General features: G+C 40.0%; 1 protein-coding gene across 8 annotated transcripts in view; it reads left to right on the top strand.

Moving 5' to 3' along the window:
* ATXN1 (ataxin 1) overlaps positions 1-24,807 on the top strand; it is a 267,664-nt gene extending 242,857 nt beyond the window's left edge. For all 8 annotated transcript variants that reach the window (XM_060774857.2, XM_060774859.2, XM_060774860.2 and 5 more), the window contains 2 exons: positions 1,166-3,203; positions 14,725-24,807. In XM_060774857.2, coding sequence (XP_060630840.2) covers positions 1,320-3,203; positions 14,725-15,255 — 2,415 coding nt within the window. In that variant the 5' untranslated portion in view covers positions 1,166-1,319 and the 3' untranslated portion in view covers positions 15,256-24,807. The remainder of the gene's footprint in view (positions 1-1,165; positions 3,204-14,724) is intronic.
* The last annotated feature ends 251 nt before the right edge of the window (positions 24,808-25,058 follow it).

Below are 25,058 nucleotides of genomic sequence, written 5' to 3'. Positions count from 1 at the left end.
GGAAAAGGGTGACAGATTATTGATACATCACATGTTGCCCCAGTGGAGGTATATTTGGAACCTGCAAAGCTTTTTAATGGAAGACGAAAGGAATATGGGTACTTGTTCTATTATCCAGACAGAGGCCAAAGGGGGGTGCCAGACAGAAGGATAGTCCATTTTACGGTGGGGGAGTTGAAGGAGGAAAATAATTTTCCCCCGTTTTCACTGGCTATTCTCCCCACCCCCACTTGTCCCATGTCATAAATGAGGGTTGTTTCCAGGATGGTGACATGGATAGGGGAAAATAACAGGAAAAGGGGGGGGGGAATACTTTTATTCCTTCAACCCCCACCCCCACCCCACCCCTGTGGATCATCCTTCTCTGTCTAGCACCCCCTTTTGGCCTCCATCTGGATAACGGAACAGAACCAGGCCGGAAGATGTATATAGGAAAAGAAATTTTCCAAAGAAATGCAAGAAAAAATATAGCTTGATAACATTTTTACCATCCTGAATCCTTCTTTGCATTTGGGAAAAGCATGTGTTTTGTTTTATTGATTGTTACTACTGTTTAACAACCTTAGAGTCAGTATGATGTTGTGCCAAATTACCTTAGTATCATGCCAAAACTCCTGTTCCTGACATACATAGTTAACATTGCAGTCCAAAGGTTTAAGATACATACTTTACTGAGAGCCATTTGTCAATTTCTTGTGAGTATAAATGTAGAATGGATAAAATGACAAACTGATATTATACGTCATTACTTGGAAGTAAGCCTACAACTCTTACTGGGATTTGTTCCCAAGGAAAAATGCATAGGATTGCACATTGGAGGCTATCTGGCACTCCTTTTTTATGGTACAGTTGGCCCTCTGTATTCAGAAGTTCTACGTGCAGAGATGCAGCAATCCACTGTTTGAATTTTTTTTTTTATCCAAAAAGCGAACCTTTGTTTTGCCATTTTATAAAGGACACCATTTTACTGTGCCATTATATATAATGAGATTTGGGTGTCTTTGGATTTTGGTATCCATGGGGGAGAGGGGGGTCTTGGAAGCACATTGTATAACTATACACTTAGTACTTTTCCTTTTGATTCCCCTCCCCTCAATACTGCTAGTATTTTGATATCTTCTCTCTCTTTTCTCCTTTTCTTTTTCTTCCTTCTGTCTCATTCCAGAGATGCTTGCAGAGGTTTGTGCTCACGGAGATGATTCCTCATGAAGTCTCTGGATCCGCTTCACAAATCAAATGTGACTTTCCACTTAGCAGACTGAAACCAGAGATAGCCAGGCAGTGAAGCCACAGAAGAAAAGGGCTGGGGCTGGTGAAACATGAAATCCAACCAGGAGAGAAGCAATGAAAGCCTGCCACCTAAGAAGCGAGAGATCCCTGCCACCAGCCTGCCTTCTGAAGTGAAGCCATTAGTTTTGGCCAGTGAAAATCACCGTGCAGATAACTTAACATGGCTCTCAAGTACAACCAGCAGTCAGAGCGGTGTGAGTGGGCGGAGCAGATCTGGAGGGACCTTGGTGGAGGCTGGGTCACAGCAGGGAATAGGTTTACACAAATCACTATCTACAGGCATGGATTATTCCCCACCTAGTGCTCCAAGGTCTGTTCCAGCCACTTCAACACTTCCCACAGTGTATCCATCGGCACTCTCACAGGCAGGGACACCTGTTTCCCCAGTGCAGTACACACATCTGCAGCACACGTTCCAGTTTGTTGGGCCCCAGTATAGTGGACCATATGCCGGATTCATCCCTTCCCCACTGATTTCCCCCACAGCAAGTTCTGCAACCAGCACAGCAGCCTCTGCCACTGCTGTTGCAACCACTCCATCCCAGCGTTCTCAACTGGAGGCATATTCCACTTTGCTGGCCAGCATGAGCAACCTAAGCCAGCAAGGGCACAAGGTTGAGCCACATCTGGTCAGGACACCTGGATTGATCACAGCAGGGTCTCCACCACCTACCCAGCAAAACCAATATGTCCACATTTCCAGCTCCCAGAGTTCTGTCAGAAATGTTTCTCCTCCAGCCATCCCAGTCCATCTGCATCCTCACCAGACAGTGATTCCTCACGCATTTGCTCTTGGTCCCTCCTCCCAGGTGGTAGTGCAATACACAGATTCAGGTGGCCATTTTGTCACCAGGGAGTCCACCAAGAAGTCTGAGAGCAGCAGGCTGCAGGCTATGCAAGCAAAAGAAATACTAAATGGAGAAATAGAAAAGGGTAGGCGGTACGGCCTCTCGCCATCCTCAGAAGTGAATCTTGTCAAATCTGGCAATAAACCATCTCCTCATCATTATGAGGCCAGGCACGTGGTTGTCCACCCGGGTCCTACTGATTATATTACACGGGATTCCTCCAGTGTCCGGTCCTCTATTATGGTCGTCCCTAACAGTAACACAACTACTGCAGACATGGAGATCCAGCATGGCACCAACCGAGAAACACCTCCTTCAGTCCTCAATGAAAAGGGAAGCTTGCATTTAGGAAAAACAGCCCACCGCTCCTATGCTTTATCTCCACAGCAGACTATGGGTCATGAAGGGGTAAAAGCAGTTGCCACTTTGTCGCCTCACACAGTCATTCAGACCACCCACAGCGCCTCAGAGCACCTCCCCGTTGGGTTGCCAGCTGCGGCTTTCTACACAGGGACTCAGCCACCAGTCATTGGCTACCTGAGCAGTCAACAGCAAGCCTTTGGCTATCCTGGAAGTCTGCCACAGCACCTAGTAATACCTGGAACCCAGCCCCTATTAATACCAGTAGGCAATGCAGATATTGACTCATCAGGGGTACCACCTGCTATGGCCACGTCATCTCCACAGCTGGCGGCAGTGCCTCACACGTTTGTCACAACCACCATTCCAAAAAGTGAGAATTTTAATGCCGAGTCACTTGCAAGTCAGCCGGCTTACCAGGCAGCAGTGGTGCAGGCTCAGATCCACCTTCCCTTGGTCCAGTCAGTTCCTTCTTCAGCAACTGCTCCTCCGACACTGCCTCCTTACTTCATGAAAGGGTCTATCATTCAGTTGGCCAATGGGGAACTGAAGAAAGTAGAAGATTTAAAAACAGAAGACTTTATACAGAGTGCAGAAATTAGCAGTGACCTGAAAATAGACTCCAGCACCGTGGAAAGGATTGATGATAGCCATAACCCAGGCATTGCCATGATACAGTTTGCAGTTGGAGAGCATCGGGCACAGGTAATGAATATTGGGGTGGGACTGGGGAGACTGGGGACTAGGAAGAGTGTTACTAGCCAAGAAGGCAAAATAGCTGTGGTAACGGTTTTGGTTCTTGTAAGAGTACAGAATGGCCAGAAGGTATGTTGATGACTGTCATGTTGAAGGGATTGTCCAAAAGTTATATCAGCAACAAGATGATGCGCTGTGTGTGATTTAAACAGCCCTGACAACGATAATTATTTTTTTTTTTTGCAGCATTCCCTAACTTAGTATCTTTCAGATGTTTTAGACTGCAACTCCTGTAAGCCATACTGGCATTTGTATTTGTGTTAGGATCGCAACCAAAGCATATAATACTTTTTTAAGAACTTGATACAACTTCACAAAGCAGTGATTAAATCTTTCGGTTTCCCAGACCTCTTTAGGTTGGATGTGAAAAATAAACAAAAAGGTATGGAAAGCTGCTTGTAATTCCCAGTGCCTTTAGTGAAAAGAAGTCTGGGGGAATCTTCAAAGATTTGTCTTCAGAAAAGTTCTTTCATCCTGATAAAACAGGAATGGGCAACTATAATAGTGGCTACATTGTTCAAAAGGGACACATGGGGCATTTTTACCATGCTTTTGAGCTTTCCACTACCATTTTAAGAAAAGGAAGTGAGTAATGATCACTTCCTGATAACATCTTGTTTCAAAAAGCACATCTGTCTTGGGGGGGGGGGGTGTAATTTGAAGAAATTTCTCCTCACTCCTCATGGGCTATTTTGAGGCAGAAAAAATGAAATATTTTCCAAAATGTTTTTGACCCTTGGGTCAACATTCTCTTTACACATGACAACGGACCTTTGAGAGCAAACAGCTGACCCTGTAGGCACAAAAAAAGGTCATGAGATGCACATTCCTCACTCCTCTAAGATAGGTATAAGCATCACTTTCAATTAGTTCTTTTTTCTTTAATTTTCCAATGTACTTAACCTGTAATTTTTGTTAGGATTCTTTTCTGTGGAAGAAAGTTTTGAGAGTAGTGTTGTGTAGCAGAGGTTTGAAAATTGGATTCCAACTCTGCAGAACAGAATTTGAAGCCGCACTCGGCCTTGAAAACCAAATCTCTTAGACTCAGAAGAAGGAAAAGGCAACCCTCCCATTAACAAATCTTGCCATGAAAACCTTGTGATAACATAAGATTTCCATAAATCAGACTTGATTTAAGGGTACACCATAAAAACAGCAAGCTTCAGTGCAAAGTAATTCAAAAAATGCCAAGGGAAAGGAATACCACAAATTTCTATGTCTTAATATGACAAAACTTTCTTGTGATGAGATTAGGTTTTCCCTTTTCTCAGTTTCATAATGAAAATGTTTGTTAATTGCACTGTCTACATTGCATCCTTTTGTCTGTCATCCATTGCTTCAGCTTTAGTGTGTCATTTCTCGATTCTTTAAGAAAGTGGTACAACTCATCCACAATTTGTTTAGACAGCCATCTAATGCTTTTACTGATTCAGATCATTCCTTCTGCTCCTCCACCATTATATTTCTATCTCTTCTTTTTCTAAATGTTTATTTGCTTCCACTGTACCCGTTCATCATGAACACTATGCTAATTTGTTCTTCTATCTTCATTTGATAGACGTAAAACTGATTCCTTTAATGCTCTTTTAATCTAGTTGTGTTGTGATTACATCTCTTGTTGTGAACACTTCCTAAAGCTCCTTTCACCCTCTTTGCAGAACATCACATCAAATTTATTGAAGTGAAGCCTGAAATGTATCAGCATTGCATAGTTCGAGCAGTTTGATAGCATTTTAATTACCATGGTATCATCCTATAGAATACTCAGATTCGTAGTTTGGTGAGGTTCTTTGGAATTCCCTGCTATATGATAGCTCTGTGGCAGTGAATTCTATGCATTTTCCTAGACTACAAATCTTAGGATGATGTGATGGCAAGATATGTGTGGGTCAACATGTAAAAAGAATTAAAGTGAAATCCTCCTGGGGAAAAAAATGCCATTGCAAAACACACCCAGAAGATTTCTGCTTGCATATGATGAATCTCTTTGAGTTTGCTTCCATTTTCAACAAAATACCAAGTGTCTGATGGTTGCATTCCAGCAACTGTTAAAGGGAATCATTCCAAATCTTGAACATGCCCATACTAATGCACATAAGCTATAATGGTTTCTATTACATATGAAGAAAGATTGATATTTGAGTGATCTTTCTGTGATTGATATGTTAAATGCTTGACTCTAAACGCTTTGTTTGGCGCTATCTATTCATTTGTGGTGCACTCACCAATGAAACACATTGAATGTCTTTTTCCATATCTCTTTTATAAATGTATATAATGCATACTTTGAGATAAGTTTAGAAGCCATGTATTGCTGATGGTATCTCCAGCTATTGCACCACAGCATTGTTTATGAGCAGGAAGAGAATGGATTATCTTTTTATATGACAAATAGGGGATCTGCTACACCATGTGGAAATGTAAAGTGCTTCAATTCTGAATTCTACTGGTCCCTCCTCCACTTTGTGTATGTGGGTTTTAAAAAAATTCACCCTCCATTTCAACAATTGTCTCGTGTGTGGTGAGATGGACTCTTTTAGGCCCAATCCCAGATACATTGAAATCATTGATTTCTCCATTGATGTCTCTGGACAGCTCTACTTCTGTGCATGAGAACATTGTAATATAGCTTGTAGTGTGAATCAAGAAATGTCCTATTCAGAAAATGAATGGTTCAACCTACTACTTTTTTTTCTATGGACCTCATCACACTAGAGAATGAATCTACTTTAAATCTGGTTGCTGCCTCCTGCAGAATTCTGGGGTTTATAGTTTAGAGAGAAGCCTTTAACAGCTTCACTAAACTATAAAACCCAGAATTCTGCAGGAGGCAGAAGAAACTGGATTTTAAGGGGATTCAGTCTCTAGTGTGATGAAGTAGTATGTGTCTCTTTTTCCCTTGTCATTAGTTTAGCCTTTACAGTCTCGTTGTTTTTCTTTCCTCCCCTAACACACTTCTTTCTATTTATCCCTCCCACTCTGTGCCTTTGGGTTGTGACTACTCCCCATAACCTTTTTCTTAATATTTGTGTATCCCTGCTAACTTCAGGGATACATCTAATCTCCCAGCCTCTCTCTCTCTCGTAAGATTGATGGAGTTTTAGCTATACAATATGACCTCCACCTCTACAGGGGATACATTCCTGGACTTCTCATGAGAATGCGACTCCATGGATAATAGCAATCCCTGTTACTTTCAATGCAACAAACAAAGAGGCAGCCAGAACGGGGTGTAGCTTGTACAGAAGGCCCTACGTGAATAAGTGACAGCGTGGATATGTGACCTGGAACCCATGGAGGATGAAGAGTTAGCATGTGTGGTTCATCGCTTCTAGAGCAGGGGTGGACAAATTGCAGTCCAGGGCTGCTAGGAGTTTCAATCCAGCCATACCTGGAGGGCCTCAACTTGCTCACCCTGTTATTAGCACTAACTAATGTATTCTTTAAAATTCTGCAAGTCGGATGAGGACTACCAGTGGAGACTTCAGTCAGCTTACTGTGATAGCAGTAATATTAAGAAGAATTGTAGTGATTATCATGACAGTAGAAACTGTGGGGTTCATAATAGAAGAATAAGAAGATAATGAAAGATATCTCCTACAGCATTATGAAGTCTTGACCTTCATCACTTATCACTTTAAGATATGGATGAACCATTGATGGAATAGAATTATGGATATTCTAGGCAAGAGAAAGCCAAAATCGGCACACATCAGGATCCCAAATTACAGTTTGATTTTGGTTTGTGCAAACCAGGGATGGAAATTTTTTCTCCTCTCCTCTTGTACACTAAATAATTGTGGATAGTACAGGTTGGAGGCTCATGCCTGTTCGCAATAAATAGTAACTGTCATTACATCTAAGTGCAGTCATTCTGCACTTAGTTCATTTCTATGGTTGCAGGTTAGATTGACAGATGACTTAATTGTGTTTTAAAAAGGAATCAAAAAGAGCTTTTACATCACAGACATCAAAACTTGTCAGGCAAATGAAAAAGTGGGGCGGAGTTCGAAGATACTTAAAATAGAAAACATGCTTAAGATATTCCTAGTCCATAGTATGCAAGTGCCATTTGTTCATTAATAGTCATCCTTATTACTATTAGTCTAATAATCTATAAATCAGAAGTTCTTGCAGTTTCTTTAATTTGTTCCTATAGTAACTTGTTGAAAAAAAATCAGAAATAAGCCCACTCTATCAATGAACAACTGAGTTTGAATTGTATGACCCATCCAAGGTCACTTATGTTCATAATTTTAGTGGATTTTTTTTTCATGTCAGGAGTGACTTGAAAAACTGCAAGTCGCTTCTGGTGTGAGAGAATTGGCCATCTGCAAGGGCATTTCCCAAGGCACACCCAGATGTTTTGATGTTTTGCCATCCTTGTGGGAGGCTTCTGTCATGTCCCTACAAGGGGAACTGGAGCTGACAGAATCAATGCTCTCCCTGGATTCAAACCTCTAACCTGTCGGTCATCAGTCCTTCTGGCACAAGGGTTTAATGCACTGTTCCATCGGGAGCTCCTAGTGGAGGTAATATAACAGGTTTTGACTTATTTGAGTACAACAGACTGCAGCAGTCACGTAGCTTAAGAAATGCGCTTGAACTGAGAACAAATGTTTTTGAAATAGCCCTGTTTCTATCCCACGTGGGTATATATTAAGCACTTGGCACATTGTACTCAGTAGCACACTTTACCCAGTTGGAGCATTTACATAGATCACCTTACAAAAATTGTTTGCCAGAACACTTTAGTAAATTTTTCCAGCGTTAGTGTGATTGAAGTTATGTTGTTCATTTATTTCAGCCATGTAGGATCCACACAATTTACTATGTGAAAGATTCCCAACAAGAAATTTGATCCTCACAAAAAGCCACAGGAATAGAAATGGAGTGGAACACACTATGTTGTGGTAAAATGCAGGAAAAAGCTGGTCCAACAAGGGTCAGATGCTGGAAGACGAGCTCATCTTAAGAAATGTACGATAAATCACATTGCCAATTTGAGAAAAATACAAAAACAGGTGCTTAAGGAAAGAGGAATGTGGACAAACAGAAGCATAAGACCTGTTAGGTCAAGGGCATGAGTTAGTGCAGGAAGATAGAATACATTTTGGTGTAAAGTATTTGCAAACAAAAAGAGGAAGATATATAGGGAAGAGAGAATAAATAACTTGTCACACTGGAAAGTACACAACAGAAATAAGAGTGTTTTGATCAGAAAGGAGAGAAGAGTTGGTTGCTGAGGCTGAAAGATTTAAGGCCCCTAAAGCTTAACAGTCTAACATAGAGTTTATTATCTTGGGTTGTGATTTTTTCCCCCCACGAGATACATTCTTTTGCCTTTTAGAGCTGTGGAATTAGTCCTTGTTGTTAATGGAATGGCAGCAAGAAGAAAAACTGTTTCTGATCATAGATCTGTTGTAAGCACCAGAGTCTTGACGTGGGAGAGAAATTCTTCACACGGAATCAGGTGGAATTTGTCTGGGAAATACAGTCTGGGGAATATCATGAAAAGTCTGGTTTTCATCTACAAAGAAACAAAAAAAAATCAATGCTACCCATCAACATGGCTCACTTTAGGACCCTAATGTCTGTAAATGTTCTCAGCTAAAATCGTAATGTTGTCCTCTATGTGCCATCAGCAGCGTATGGCAGAAGCAAGTGTCTCTGTGTATTTTCTCTCTCTCTGGGGGATACCATCAGCATAGCTAAAAATGGCACCGTTTCCCTTTCAGAGGCAGAGAGTGCCATCGTCTGGTAGAAAAGACTATGACCTCCCCCATTAAAGTGTCACCTTATGCAGCAGCCTATCAAAATTTAGCTGACATCATTGTACTTAAAATAATCCACCAGCTGTGTTTCTCACAAGGGACACTTCCAGAATTTGGAGAGAGTCACGTAGAGATACGATTAGAATGTGGGTTTAATTTAGGTTTCCTGTAGATTCCAGGATTTGGATCCTCTCCCAGAGCAGTCATGTTCCTCTGTAGTAGCAGCTACTCTCATGGTGAGGATTTCTGTTGTTATCTTTTCCAATTTTGTCTGGCTAGAGAGCTTTTCTTTCTTTCTTAATCTCTTGTGTTTGAATGGGTATTTGATGCATGGATACACGCAACCAGTTCTGCGTAACATACACAGTAGTTCTGAAACATAATGACTAAAAGTATGATTCAGGAAGTCCTTGGTTTATCTATTCCTGAAGCCACTGCCTCTTTGAACAGAAAGTGTAAACATTTCTCCCTGCCTCCTGCAGTTTTGAAATGATGAGCATGCCAGACATAAATCTCTTTAACACCGTGAAACTAAAGGCATTGTATTTTCCATTGCAGTCTCTCTTGAACCAAACAAAAATGTTTAAAATGAAAACAAAGATTAGTTCAGCACTAAAAGTGAAGAAATCAGGAAGACACGTTATTTATTTGCATACTTACCTATAGGATTTTCAGTCAGCCCTTCATACCCATGAATTCTGCATCCATGAGTTGCACTCAAAATCCCCCCCCCCCCCAATTCCAATAAACAAACCTTGATTCTGCCATTTTATATAGGCAGCATCATTTTATTACACCATTGTCTATCACAAAACTTTAAAATTCTCAGATTTTGATATCCAGGAGGATCTTGGAACCAAACCCCAGCGTATACCAAGATCCCTGTGTATATCCTGTCTTTCTCCCAAAATGGGATTCGGGATGGCCTGAAGTACAATTGGTCCTCTGTATCCATGGGTTCTGTGTATCTGATTAGTTTTGATTGTGTTGTATACGACTCTGCTGACATCCCTCCATCCTCATGGGATGCCATCATTAGCGCCACTGGAGCCGCCGGTGGCACAGTGGGTTAACCCCTGTGCCGGCAGGACTGAAGACCGACAGGTCGCAGGTTCAAATCCGGGGAGAGGGCGGATTAGCTCCATCAGCTCCAGCTCCTCATGCGGGGACATGAGAGAAGCCTCCCAGAAGGATGATAAAAACATCAAATCATCTGGCCGCCCCCTGGGCAACATCCTTCCAGACGGCCAATTCTCTCACACCAGAAGCGACTTGCAGTCTCTCAAGTTGCTCCTGACACACCAAAAAAAAAAGTTAGCTTGTATATAACCACATAGGCAGCCTTGCTCATTACTAATAACAGTGTGAGAATTAGCGCTCTTAAATGATAGGTAACAAGGTACGGTCACAATCCAGGTATTTAGTACTGTCCAGGAACAATTCACAGAGTAAAGTGTTCAAATATGCACATATTCAGGACATCAGAAAATAAGTGATCAACTAATGAATGAAAGGTGGAATATTGGGAAGCTCTTAGAAAGATAAGCAAATAAAGAGAAAGTGGCTAAGAGCAGGGAATGAACAGAGGTTTGCCAGCTCATTTTTGGTTTTTTCAAAAGACTCCCCTGGGCTTAAATTGCTCAGACAGAGTTGAAAAGGCTGGTAACATTGTCACTCCCATGTTCTGGGTGGCAGTTGAGATGAGTCTTCTTTTGGAGTCACTGTATCCTCTTACCCCTGAAAATTGTGCACCTCGAGTATAAATAATTATACAGGTATTCTTATTCATATGAGGTAGACAGGACCGGTCCTACCACTAGGCAGAGTGAAGAGCCTACCTCAGGTGGCAAATGCTGGAGGCTTGCAACAGCTCTGCAGTGCTTTTTCCTCTTGAGCTTCCATCCTTTTTTGGAGGACAGAGCTCTGTGTCCAATAAGGGCGTAGTCCTTTCCCTGTAGACTAGTTCCTTGTCTTTGGACGTGGAGGAATATGCAGTGCCAGTATTCAATCTTGTCACTTACTGATGTGGAATCAGATACCATCTTATCTTCCACCAGGGACAATAAAATATTTGGGACCAGCTCAGAAATTCAGCAAATGCACAGCATGTCAAGATGGTGAAAGTGTGACTAATATAGTCTTCAGCTAGACTTTCTAATGTATGCAAACCATTGTCTGTATGCAAGCCACTTTTTCTCAGATGAAGGCAGTGCAAACATCTTCTGAACAAATCTTGCCAAGATAATTCCTGTGATAGAGTCACTAGCGTTGCCAAATGTTGGAAATGACTTGATGGTACAGTGCTACAAAACTGAATTAGGTCATTGTGTTGTCGAATACCTTCATGGCTAGAATCACTGGGTGGCTGTGAGTTTTCTGGGCTGTATGGCCAGAAGCATTCTTTGCTGACATTTCACCCACATCTGTGGCAGGCATCCTCAGAATCCACAAGTCCAATAACCACCTTGTCTTCTTAGCATTTTTAAAAAATGTATGTATTTTAACATACTGACATTCACAGTCGGATTATGTTAGATACTATCTGTCAAAATTAAGACCATATAGAACAGAAAATACACATTTGAATTAACAGAATTTAATGTGATTTTTGTCCAGATTGCAACATTTGCTGTTTTTGACAAAGGGTAGCCTCTTCTAATCTGTTACACTAATACAGCATGGCCAATACTCATAAATGGATTGCCTCAAGTTAGGGAAGGCTGCCATAAATAGTTGTTGGGATCTGCATAAATCTCAATTAATTCTACTTGCAATCCCCAACAGATCTCTGTGAGAATTTCCTGATGAAAATTGGCAAATTCAAAATTTTTCAAGTTTACTCTTTGAAAACACTATCTAGCATCCCCCTGTATATTATTAAATGAGCTTTACAGGAAATAATTACAGTCAGTTTTGTTGCTTTTTTGTATGCAGATAGAAGCTAAAAGAAGTTTCAGCAAGGAAATACTGAGCAAAACCTAGAGGTGTTCTGTGAGACAAGAACTTGCGGAGAAATTGATTTTAGGGAAATAAACATAGACCCAAGGATAATTGGCCTAACTTTTCTAGCCATTTTTATTCATTAGAATATAAAGCCTAGTCATTGATTAGCTAATTAATAACAAAAAGGTTACAAAAGGGTCTGGATTCTCAGGCTTGTTGTTATTATTTAAAAGGTGACATTCTTCAGAAATGTGAAATGTTTAGGGGTGATTTCATTATTAATACAATCTTGTTCATGGTTTTTGAGATTGTATGACTAGGTAAGGGACTGTGTTGATGGTGAGTAAAGCAGGGAAGGATGTGTTAGAAATCAGTATTGAATCCTTAAAAAAATGATGTTTAGGCCCTGTATTAATTAACCTACATGGAAACCCTCTTGAGATTAATCACTATGCAGTAGAAGTGGCTTAATTGCTTGTTTGCAATTTTTAATGAATACAAAGTGTATACATAGGGAACCAAGCACACATACAAGATAACTTTTACAGTCGTATCCCATTCTGTGGAATTAGGTCATTAGCAGAGATGGTCCAAGGCATTTTGCTGCCTGAAATGGATAATAAAATAGCACGTGCACACAAGTCAAGGGGCATAGCATTTAAAGTAAGCAAAATTGATCAATCCCCACAGTAAAATCCCCAGAATAACAAATCTAGTACCAACAAATGTCTTTCTATTAATGACACATCAAGTTTGCATCTTGTGGTAGTTGCCTCATTCTATCTAGGTAGGATCAGTCAAGGGATAGGAGAGCTCAGTTAGTCCTAATTCCTTTCTGCCTATGTAGTTTGGAGATGGCAGCAGGCAATATCTGTAGCCACAGATACTGCTCAATTTGCTTGCTCAGAGGAGTAAGTGCTTTGGTGGCAACAAGCAGCAACCAGTACATCATCTGTGTGGTGTAGTGCCCTCTTTCCCCATCAATTGTTTCTTATATCTGTCTCCAAAATAGACTAGCTTCTCCTTCCACTGTGCAGCAGCAGCAGACACTGTTTAATATCTTAAAATCCAAATTTGGATTAGTTTTACTCACAAAACAAAAGAAAACTCAATAAAAATAGAAGACAGAAATGGGAGATTAGGGTGTGCTTGATGTATGAATGTTGCTATGTTCGCTTTAACTCAGGACTTGGGTGGACTAGGTGACTCTTTGGTTCTCTTAACATTCTGTGATAACCTGTCAGGAAAAGAAAAAATAAAGCAACAAGGAAAGGAGAGACAGAGCGAAAGTGGAGGGAGGGATAGCGTTCTCCAGATATTGTATTTTGCTCTACGGCAGGCCTACACAACTTGCAGCTGTCTCAATGTTTGGTTCTCAAACTCCCAGAAGCCCTATCCAGCTTATCCAATGGCCAGGAATTCTGGGAGCTGAAGTCCAAAACACTAGTTCTGCTCTACAGGTTAATGACAATTTGCAAACGATCTTCCACATGATAATCTCTAATATGCATGTCAGTCCCATCTTTTTCTGCTCACATGGAGAAACCAGTAAAATTCAGTGTTTTAGACTAAGATGTTTCTCTCCAGGACAGGTTCAGAATATACCATTTTGCCTCTTTTAGTGAAATGAAGGATTGCTGGATTTTTCAGTCAGCAAGTCAGGCTGATTTGAAAGTTTAAAATGTAAAGATTATAAAGTAAAGGTAATGTATTCAGAAACACTCCACCAGAAAGCAGTTCCTTCCCCTCTGTAAAGGAGCAGAGAGTAATAGACAACTGCTGCTTTTGCTTTGGCAAGCATCGAGGGTTCAGATTCAGACTATCAAGGAAAGCTTCCCTGTTCCTGAGGCATACGTGAGCGGAAATGGACATGGAAAAGGATATCTGCAGCTAGAATGAGGAGTGGGTCAGAGTTTCGGAGTAACTAAGGCCAGCGGTTCTTCCCTTCCCCAAGCAGAAAATTTGTCTTCCACTCTCAAACATTGTCTCTGTTTACTCTCAGCTTTGGAGGGGGTTTGAGGCAACTACAAAGGAGCTAGTCTCTCCAGGATAGGCTTTCTCCAATTTTCTTTCACTTCATTTTCCTTCACATATAATGTCTTCTTTCCCCCTTCTTTTATCCCTAGAATTGCAGTCTTTCTTACCTCTCCTCCCACTTCCATTCCCCACATATTGCTTTTCTTCTGTTCTCTTTTGTTCTAGTCCCACTCAACCTTTTGGCCTTCAACTCCCTGAAATACTAACAGATGGTAAACTGACTGGGATTTCTGGGAGTTGTAGACCAAAACACCTGGGGACCCACAGATTGAGAACAACTCTTCTAGTTTCTCTGTCTGATCTGCTGCAGAGTCTGTTTCCCACCAGTTGCTGCTTGCTTTCCATGCTGGCACAGTTCTCCTGAGTTCCACTGAGAGAGATACCTGCACACACATGTATGCACACATATGAACACACATACTCCTGGACAGTGGATTGGATGAAAGAAGCGATTATCCTACCAAAACCAGACCAAGAAAGGGGAGAGAAAGAGAAAAAGGGTGAGAAGGCAGCACCAGATGTCTGGAGAGATGCACAGGGCAGGGAGTGTCTGTGGTCAACCTTAAGAAGCATCGCCCACCAGGGGATGTAGAGAAATAAATAAATAGAATAAATATCAACATATAAATAAATATCCGACAGGTTTAGGTAATGTACCTGTAATGAACAAGTGTTTTTCCCTCTCCAATCCCTTCCCTCTCTTATTCCCCATGCAGGTGAGCGTTGAAGTCTTGGTAGAATATCCTTTTTTTGTATTTGGACAAGGTTGGTCATCCTGTTGCCCTGAGAGAACGAGCCAGCTCTTTGATCTGCCATGCTCCAAACTCTCCGTTGGGGATGTCTGCATATCACTTACACTCAAGAATCTGAAGAACGGCTCCATTAAAAAGGGCCAGTCCATGGACTCAGCTAGCATCTTGCTGAAGCACTCTAAGAATGACAGTCTGACTAGTAGTAGACATCGGTATGCGGAGCAGGAAAATGGTATTGATCAGGGAAGTGCAAAGATGTCATCCGAGAATGGTGAACTGAAGTTTCCAGACAAAATAGGATTGCCCGCAGCAACTCTGCTCACGAAATCAGAACCCAGCAAGCCCACAGCAACCAGGAAGAGGAGGTGGTCAGCCCCAGAATCCCGAAAGCTCGAGAAGTCGGAAGAGGAGCCGCCGTTGACTCTTCCCAAACCTTCTTTTATTCCTCAGGAGGTTAAGATTTGCATTGAAGGGCGCTCTAACGTAGGCAAGTGAAGTCTGTTTAGGGAAACGAAATTAGGCTATCCCTTGTCATTTTTATCCAGATTACTGTACTGTAGGCTAAAATAACCCAGTATTTACATGTTATCTTCTTATTTTAGGTTTATGTTATAACCTTGTTGTTATAGTTGCAGCTGGTATTATGCAGGAGACTGGTGCATACTTCCCCCCCTACCCACCCCAAGTGTTCATCAGTGATTATTTTTTTATCAAGAGCTACAGAAAGGGCAGGTTCTGCGTCATCCCCACCCTTTGTGGAAGCAAATGTTGTCGCAGCTCTTGTTTTCCAGCACTTCAAGCAGAGTAAGCCTCAACTTTCTGCGAGGAAGAAATGGGAACTGTAGCAGAGATGAACACTATTGCCGGATTTCAGCAAGAGGGTGGGACTGGAAAGTCCACCATGTTTGATAGTTCTCTCAATGGGCAACTACTGGAAATTCAGTCCAGAAGTAAGAACAGAGAACTCAGCAGTCTCTGAGGCTTTGCACAATAAGACCACCTTTTTTTAAGTTTCCCCAACTTCGCCACATGTTTTTCTGAATCCCCAACCCCATCCTCCACCCTGCAATAGGGGTGTCTTGACTGCACTATTTTTTATTATTATTATTGTTATTATTATTATTATTCTCCTCAGAGACTGCCACACGAAGATTTCATTTTCAGTTGCTAGTCCAGCTGCATAGCAAAGGTGTAGCAACTCATTCTTGCTTTGCAAACATTGAGGATTTCTTCAAAAGTAGGACATTGTTGCCTCAGGCCTAGTGAGTGTCAAATCGGAGAGACACCACCCTCACTAGACCTCGCTAGAGCTCTCCATTACGTGTGTACAGGGTTAAAGGAAACAGAGTTGGGCAAAGGTACTTATTGGATTATAGTTCTCAGAAGCCTCCAGTCAATGTGGATACTAGCCATACTGGCTAGGAAGTTCTGGGAACTGCAATCCAATGAAGCAACTTTGTCAAGTTTGACAGAGATCCATTGAGTGTTGCCACTGACATTTGCTTCCACAAGGCAAATATGCACTGCCCCTTTGAGAGAGAATGAACAGTTTGCATTTAAGTTGCAAATCTTTGTCTTTTAACTCTAGTACTGTTTTAGTTCCATCTTGACTATGGACAACTAGTGCCACTTTTTTCAAATTTCAGTGTGACACAAGGAAGTGGATGTCGAAGATGAACATAGAATGTCTTTAAGCACTTACAATGCTGTTCACACTTTTGTTGCTGAGCATCCTGGCTTAATACTTGGCAAGTACTGTATCTCACTTTAATCTCTTTGAGGAGAGAGGAAAAAAGCAAAGAAAGAAACTGATCTCTTCAACACTGTTAACTACATACAAGCTTATGTAGAGGTTTCTCACAAGCAAGATGTTGAAAGTTTTTCATGTGATTTCAAAGGGATGAATGTGAATTATGAACTGGTCTGTGACAGTCATTGTCCACAAGGACTACTTAATAGGAGGCACTTTTAAAACTTTAATGCTTGTGAAAGAGTTAAAGGCATATGCGAGCTGACAGATAATAAAAGAATTAAGAGAGAGTATAAAAGAAAGAAGAAAAATCATTATTGTCCAGTGTTTTTGAAAAAAAAAAAGGACTTTAAAGAATCTTGCAATTTGCACATCTTGAGTTTATCATTTGCGTGGTATTCCTGCAGTTTTTACCTAATAATTTTTGGGGAAGGGAGAGGGACTGAAAAAGCTTAAACAAATGTAGCAATTACTTACTAACCTGCCTAATGTCTAGACCATTTTTGTAGGGTTAGGTTTCCTTTCAACCTCTTTATTTTCTTTCTACCATATCTGTCATCCTGAACCAGGACGGACTCTGAGAATTTCTCTTCAGATTTTGCTGAGTTTTCCATAAGAGTCACTTTGACATGGAAGCAAGTTTTGGTTTTTTGATTTTAATTCTAATCCATTGTTATTTTATTGTTGTGAATATTACTTTTTTCTTACCTTGAATAACGTCTTTTCCATTATTAGTAGATGTCAAAGTTTGGTACAAAACAGGACGATGGGTAGAAGGTTTACCCAGTTAAGCTCTTTTATTATTGGTGTTGTTACTGTTCCCAGAAATCTGAAACAAATTTGAGAGTGGATCCAGAGATCCCAACTCCTGCTGATTCTGTGGCTTCCATCTTGAAATCCGTTCCCAATTAATAGCCACATTAAAGCCCTGGTGACTACTCACACAGAGGAGTGATATAACAATATCAACCTGTGAAAAAAATTCAGATCAATAAACATACAGCCTACTTTTTAAGTCTAGCTAATGAAATTACTACATTCATTTCTAAAGAATTAAATTAGGGTCTCCTGATGAGAAGTAATTGGCATTTTCACATATGAAACTTCAGTTGGGTTCTCTTTGAATTGGTTTGTAATGTGAATATAAAATCCATGTTAGCATGTTTTGTCCATGTTAACATTGTTCACTTGTGGTACAAATATAATAGAGGCTCAAATATTGTATCTTGTGTGAAAATGGTGCAAGAATGTGTCTGTGTTAGCTCCAGCTTGTCAAGGGTAGGTGAGCAAGCATGACTCTTCTTCTTTCCCCATTTGCAATTGCTTTTTGAAGTTAACTGGGGTGAGGAAGGTAGATGAAAGGACATGTTGCCGGTACAAATAAAGGCTGTTTGCCCTTATTTCTTTCCCATGATCATTCCACTTGCCCTAAGGTAGCCACTCTCCTCAATGTGGCTTTCTTTGGGGAATGAATGAAGCTGAAATAGAGAATTTGCACATCTCTGTTACTCAAGTGAAGGGGAAACATCACAATTTGCCTAGATTCAAGCAATGTTTAATTGACTTGCCCGGCAAGAATTCATCTCTCTTGATCAAGACTTTGACCCTGAATGCTGTTCTGCTTTCACTGGGAACCTGTTAATCTGAGGCCTATTGAAATCTAGAATCTAAATTTTAGAAATCAGAACGGATTCTAAAAGCAAATTCCCCCCAATGTTCATTTTCCTTTCCTAGTTCCTTATAAATGTTTCAAAAGGAAAATGACTCCCACTCTACCCTCCCCCCCCCCTTCAGTTCTTATGTCTCTTTGTTACTTGAACCTTAGCTCACACCAGAACTAATCATTTTTGTACCATTTTCTGGGGTGCACCAAAAATGTGTTTAAGTTTGAAAATAGCTTGAAATCTTTCTTGAATTGTTGTTGTTATAACCTCTCAGTAATTCACCAAATAGCTGAGCAGGTTCCTTCTTACAATCATACGGCTTATTTAGTGCTGTAATATTTTTTTTCAACTTTTCTGCTCAGAGAACTTTGCTTAATCTTCCATAAACTCTGCTCAGGGCACTTTCCATTTATTGTTTTTTGGAGTTTTATTTTGGCGTTTTGTTTTTGTTTTGTTTTCGTTTCAATCTCTGATGGTGAGAAGAATAGAAAGACACGGGGCAGAATTCCCTATTTTGTTCCCATCAGTACCACTATTCTCATGTGTACTCAGAGAGCATCATTCATTTAAGGAAGCAGGGATTTTGGAACTGACCGCATCTAGTAGACACTAAAAAGTAAAAACTAGTAATAAAAAGGTTGGAGCAATAGGAATGTATTTGTTCTCTGCTTGCATTGCAGACTTCGAATCCTGTAATTGCGGCTCTTTTTCCAAACATTGTTCCCTTTTGTTATGCTTTTGCTTTTTTAGCATGTGCAATATTTTATGTGCCAATTTAGATTCATCCAATTGGTGACAGGTAAACCCTTCCCCTGCCATTTTTTGTGTGTGAAATCTAGGGCCTTATACTCCCTTGGTCTTTGATGGGGACAGAATGTCTCCGCACGCCAAAACTTCTGGCACCCATGGAGTGAGGGCTCTATAACGCTCTTATCTTAGCCCACATGGCCTCTATGTTTAAAAAAACAATCATCCAACAGAGAAAACATATTAAATCATACCCTTACCTCAGAGGATATTAAAGATGAAAAGGATTATTTGGGATGGGACAAATTCTGTGAAAATGAATGATCTACAAATCAATAATTGGGTACTTTTGGGTGGTGCAAACAACATTCTACAGAGTTGCCAGCATTAAATTCTATTGTGCACCTATTAACTATGAGTGATCTTTACCTTGCATTGAAGAGGGTGATAAATACCCCCTTTCAGAGGAGCAAAGCACATATGTCCTCTGTTTCTGAACAGCGTGTGATTGAGGAAAGGTTACTTCTGGATATGGGTGGGTTTGTTTGTTTGTTTGTTGGATTAGATGTACAGAAGGGTTTGGCTGGACTCCTTTTGGAGTGGTAGTCCCATTCCCAATGCTCCTTTACAAACTCTGGTTTAGTGAATCCTGTCTCATCCTTGGAACACCCAGAGTCACGCTTTTCTTTTTGGTTGAGGACCTGTACTAGTCTATTTGTGGTCTAATTCTGTGGATTCTCACATTTTACACATTTTGCATTTCCCAGAATGATCCTACGTAAATTCAGGTCCTGTTGATGTCCACCATAGAAGGTTGTGTAGTCCCTTTGTCCTCAAGAACAACTGGATTAGAAATGTGAGCCCTGTGCTCTAAAGTGCCATAATATCATTTGGGGGGGGGGGGGGGGGATAATCTAATTTTACGAAGAATAAGCCCACCAGTATTCTTGAAACTGTCCTTCTAAAGTTCTGCTTCACAGAATCATTCCTTTCCCATTTCTTCCTGTTGGTTAAATAGCAATGGAAAAGTACAGAAAATATTTGAAGACCATTCAGATAAATCACATTGCAAGAGGCCTCTATACAGTGCCCACATGGCAATATTAACTGACACAAGTTGTGTATTTTTTTCCTTTGTTTTTGTACCAGATCTGTTTTAGTTTACAATGAAACTCATACAATCACCAATAAAATTCGTCAGGGCAAAGAAAAAGAAAAAAAACAGAACCTCTTTATAGGAATTTCTAAATAAATATATCTATATATCTATATCTATATCTATATATAATGACTGTTCCTCATAGTGTTTAACTTAGGTATCATTTCAGTTTGTCTGGGCCACATCATGAGGGTTTCAGAATGCAATGTCACTTACCTTGTATCCTGTAAGTTAAACATGGATTATTCTTACATTTTAAAAAAATCCCTTCTTTTTCTCCTTCCCCTTTCCCTACCCTTCTTTAGAAAAATGCATGTCTTATCCATCTATTTTAATCCTGATGTCGCTTTTAAATTTGTTGGGGGGCGGGTGGGGAACTGATGCAGGAAGTGACATCACTATTATTGTTTCCCTAAATCAAGCAACATTTGGAAACCTTTCACACCTCTTACTCAGGGATGGGGCTGGTGTATGTGTGGTACACTGATGTGACCAGAAGGAGCACTTTTACTGCTCTGGAGTAGGGATGTTCAATTCCAAGGAGACGTTTGGATTTCCTGGAAGGTCATATATTAACTTCCCAGATCGATCACATAGATTGCAATAGGAAGCAGCAGATCTAGTGTGAACTGGAGCTTTTGGTTATGGATAAAATTCATGATATGCACAGTGACTTGTGTTCCATAGATAAGTTGCCAAGCAATTTGGGGGGGGGGGGGGGTTGGGGGAGTGACCCATAACAGTGATAGTGTATGAATACAATGAGAATGCTATTTTAAAGACAATTTGTATTTCTTCTAATGTTCAAACATGAGTTCTTAAATATTTCTTTTAACAGTGTTGTAAAGCCCTACTTACATTTTCAGGGCTCCATCCTGTAAGGATCATGATTTTCCCTGATCCTTGAAATATGTTGGGTCACCTATTTGAAATCAATCCAGTTGTATGCTTTGAAACATCAGAGGTGCATATTGATCAGTCCTGGGGCCCACTTGTGTATATTTCTCCTTGCAGCATTGGAACTTTAATTCCTTGGAGTGGTTTCATGCATCTGTTGGTTCAGGTAATGCCAAACACTTCCACCTTGGTGTAGGTGTTTAGGGCTTAAATCCAGTTGTTAGTCCCAAATAGAGTAGCTCTTTTGATCAACTGCTGAATAAAAAGTCAACCTTTATGTCAATCCCTTATTTATACCCACTTCAGTTGAGAAAAATAGACCTTTATGTGTCACATCTAATGTGGAATGAAATTTGTAAACAGCAATATGTGACCTGCATTCTCTCCTCCTCCTTCCCTCCAATACCCCAAAATCATTACCAATAACGATGCTGTCTAGCCTAAGAATAGACACTGTGGTAGTGTGAAAACAAAGGGAAATTGTTCCATATGTCTGGTTCAAGCAGAATGTGCTTAGTGCTTTTTAAATGCTTATAACTCTGACAATTCCTGAAAAAAATAAGAGAATGAATAGTTTCCCGAACTGTAGTTGTTGTTTTTGAGAGCACAAGAATATTCTGTTGATTTCCTTTGTAGTTTCCAAGAGCAGTATTGTGGTTTTATTTTTCCTCCTGATAGGGAAATTCCAAACAAGTTGCACACTTCTACTCCAGAGTTCAATTTCTTTTACATAGAAGACCTCGCTTCTGACGTGTTACCTTACTGATAGGATCTTTACTTGTAGCACTATTAACTCGTGGGAATATTTTTTTATGTGAACCTGATTTGATGAAAAGCTTAAACAAACTTTTTTGAAGCACTCACATTGAGAGGACTACAGGTAATGTTTTATATAAAAAATTGCACAAAAGAAACATGAATGTTGGAATGATTCATTCAGTGTTTGAAAAGCGATGGATATGTTGAAATCGTGTGTTGTTTGTAAAAATGAAATAAAAGTACAAAAGCCGAGAAAGGGTGAAAGTTACATGTTTTTTGTATATAGAAAACTCTCACGTCTAGATGATCCGATTGTATTGGTTCTGGCTGGAAAGACTAGTTGATTAATAGGTTTTCAAAGACAAAGATGCTTACTTTTACACTTGCTTTACATAACTCCCATCATTGGGGAAGGGGAGAATGATTCACAAGAATACCATTATTTGCACAGGTTGGATTTAAACCTTGAATATGCTTTGGGTGTCTTTACTCCTTCTAGGGATGATGACTCACATCTTTTGCACTTCCTATGTCTTAAAATAAAACACAAAGGGCAATCCAAAGAATTAAGTTGGCCAACAAGAAAAGTTTCTTGCAAGGGATTTCAACAGCCAACAAAAGAGAAGTCGGAAACAGCATTTTGTCTCATGTAATTCAGATCCCCCCCCCCCCCCGCCAATCCCCTTATACCTGGAAGTATTAAAGACATAATGTTAGTTCTTCTAGGAGTTATTTGGAGAGTTTAAATTATGTTTCATTAGGTATAGGAATGAACTTTACTGCCACATCAAAAATGAAGGGAACTTTGGAGTATAGGTTTCAGGTAGGACTCCAAAATACACAAAGTCTTTAAAGCGATGGTGGGGGTGCCTTTCTGATGGTTGTTTGAATCCTTCTCTCCTCCTCCCTTGCAATCTATAGTAATAATCCAAGTTTCGGTTTAAGCATTTAATGCAGAAGGGATATAATTCTCTAATAAAACGACCCCTTCAGGTGCAGAAAGATGGCCTCTCTCCTAACAAAATGAAGTCGTGTTTCTACGTACAATACATATTGCAAGAACTCTGTGGTTTTTCTCATTGTTATCAGAAAGGACTTGAGTCTTCCACTGAGCATTAATATGAGGCTTCATCTGTGGTTGCTTTTGTTTGTTTGTTTTCTTTTGCTTGATTAAAGATCTTATTCCCTTTTCCTCAGCCATACAGTAGGCAGCCATTGGAAGTGTTCTCTGCAATAGATTTGACTCACTGGTGCTGGAACTGCTGTATGATGCAAATATCGCAAGTCACTTTCATTGAGACCTGGGACAAATCATATAGACGTCCAAATCATAGGTACTTGTGTTTTTCCCCTCAAAAGTGCCATTTGCCAACACAATCGCATATGTGAAAAGTCTGTTAGTGAAGTCTTGTAAAGCCACAGAAAATTTGGCCTGAGAAATGCTTGGTTGGATTATACTTTGGATGCCAGACAATGTAGAATCCTCCTTTAAATCTATAAAGTTTGTTTCGTTATGAAGCTGTATTCAGAGCAAGTAGTGGTCTGCCGATTTGCACCACCAAAGAGCTGACCACCAAGAGAGTTCTCTGAAAATTAAAACCATTTATGGCAAGGATAGGGATTGTAGCGCTTTTCAAATGTTGTTGAGACAGACATTGTTATGCAAGCTACAGCAGCAGTCCAATGAGCTCTGGACAGTCACTGTTTCCTCACCAATATACACAATATGCTTTTCACTTTCAGAGCAGTGTCTATGTGTGGGAACAACGATATTGCAAAATGTCTGCCAATAAATTCCCATCCGCCCAAAGCCAAAGGAGGAGCACAGAAAGTGCAATTATTTATTGACCAGAGAAATGATGTAATTCTTACTTGTTGAGTGCTTAAGGCTGTATGGAAACAGCATAAGATATTTGGATTGATCTACGTGGTTTTAGCTTTCATGCTTGTAAAGTTGATTGTCAGATCTAATCCACATTCACTTGCAAGTTGTTCTTTGTATCTGTTTAGCCCCAGAAAGACAGGCCTTAAGTAACTGAAATGCCTCAAAATGTTTTTGTGTGTCTGGACAATAAATATCTGCATTTATGTAGCCAGTTGGTGGTTCTCCTCATATTTTCTATTTGTACCTCAGACCTACTGCCTCTCAAGGTCATTGTTTAGATATGAACCTTAGTCGTTGTGTTTCCGTCAGCAACTACAAAATAAATTTCTATTTAAGTAAGATAGAAAATCAGAAAATACTCTTTTACCTAGTCTGTTAAACTGGTAACCTTCAGGCCCTTACATTCAGGCCTAAACCTAAAAATTAGGTCTAACCAAAGTAGACCCAGTGTATGAGTGGAATTTACACAAGCACTGATTCAAACCCCATTGATTCAGTGAATCTGGTATAACTGGAGCTAACAGCTGAGTGTAGTTCTAAGTTTTCATTGCGATTTTGTAAACATTTGGCATATATTCAAGGAAAGAGTTCTCCCACATCAGCAGATAGTTTGTGTTGGGCTTTTTCCGCTTACTCAAGTGATGAAAACATACATTTTCAATGACCTGCCTAGTGTTGGCCTAGGAAAAGGGGTATATCATAGCTTTACGCTGAGGTCATATTGGGCTGACGTGGCCAGTACACGGAGAAATAGGGAGGGGACGTTTTGCACCTTATAGAAAAGAGGAGGAGATTTAAGTGCATACAGACATAGGTAAGAGCTTTTATTGTGACAAGAGAACTTTTTCCATATGCGTGCATACTCTCTGTAATTCCAGTGTAAAATATTGTACTTGCACTAGCTTTTTTAAAACAAATATTAAAAAAATGGAAGAATTCATATTCTATTTTCTAATCGTGGTGTGTCTATTTGTAGGATACACTCGCGTCTGTTTATTGAATTTTATGGTCCCTTTCTTTGATGGTGCTTGCAGGTTTTCTAGGTAGAAATTATTTCATTATTATAATAAAACAATGTTTGATTCAAAATTTGAACAAAATTGTTTTAAAGAAATTGTCTGTATACCAGTACAAGTTTATTGTTTCAGTATACTCGTACTAATAAAATAACAGTGCCAATTGCAAATCAGTGTTCTTTATTGTGTATGAATTAAGGAAAAAGTGGGTTGGAGTTTCTCTTTGAAAGAGCAGTTTGTCCATAGGAATCTGCTCTTGACAAGAAGGGGGTCTGCTCTTAGAAAAAAATTAAAAAAAACATATTTATTTTATCTGTAATACACAGATGTTGATGCATTTCTGCTTACTACATATACTAGCTACTACTTATGGCAAAATTGTATGATACAATCTTTGTAGTTGACTTGCCCTTTCCCTTAC

This window comes from Anolis sagrei, chromosome 4, assembly GCF_037176765.1.
Source record: "Anolis sagrei isolate rAnoSag1 chromosome 4, rAnoSag1.mat, whole genome shotgun sequence".
NCBI classification, from domain to species: Eukaryota; Metazoa; Chordata; class Lepidosauria; order Squamata; family Dactyloidae; genus Anolis; species Anolis sagrei.
The sequence above is the reverse complement of the archived record's forward strand: the minus strand, read 5'-3'. Positions and strand labels throughout refer to the sequence as shown.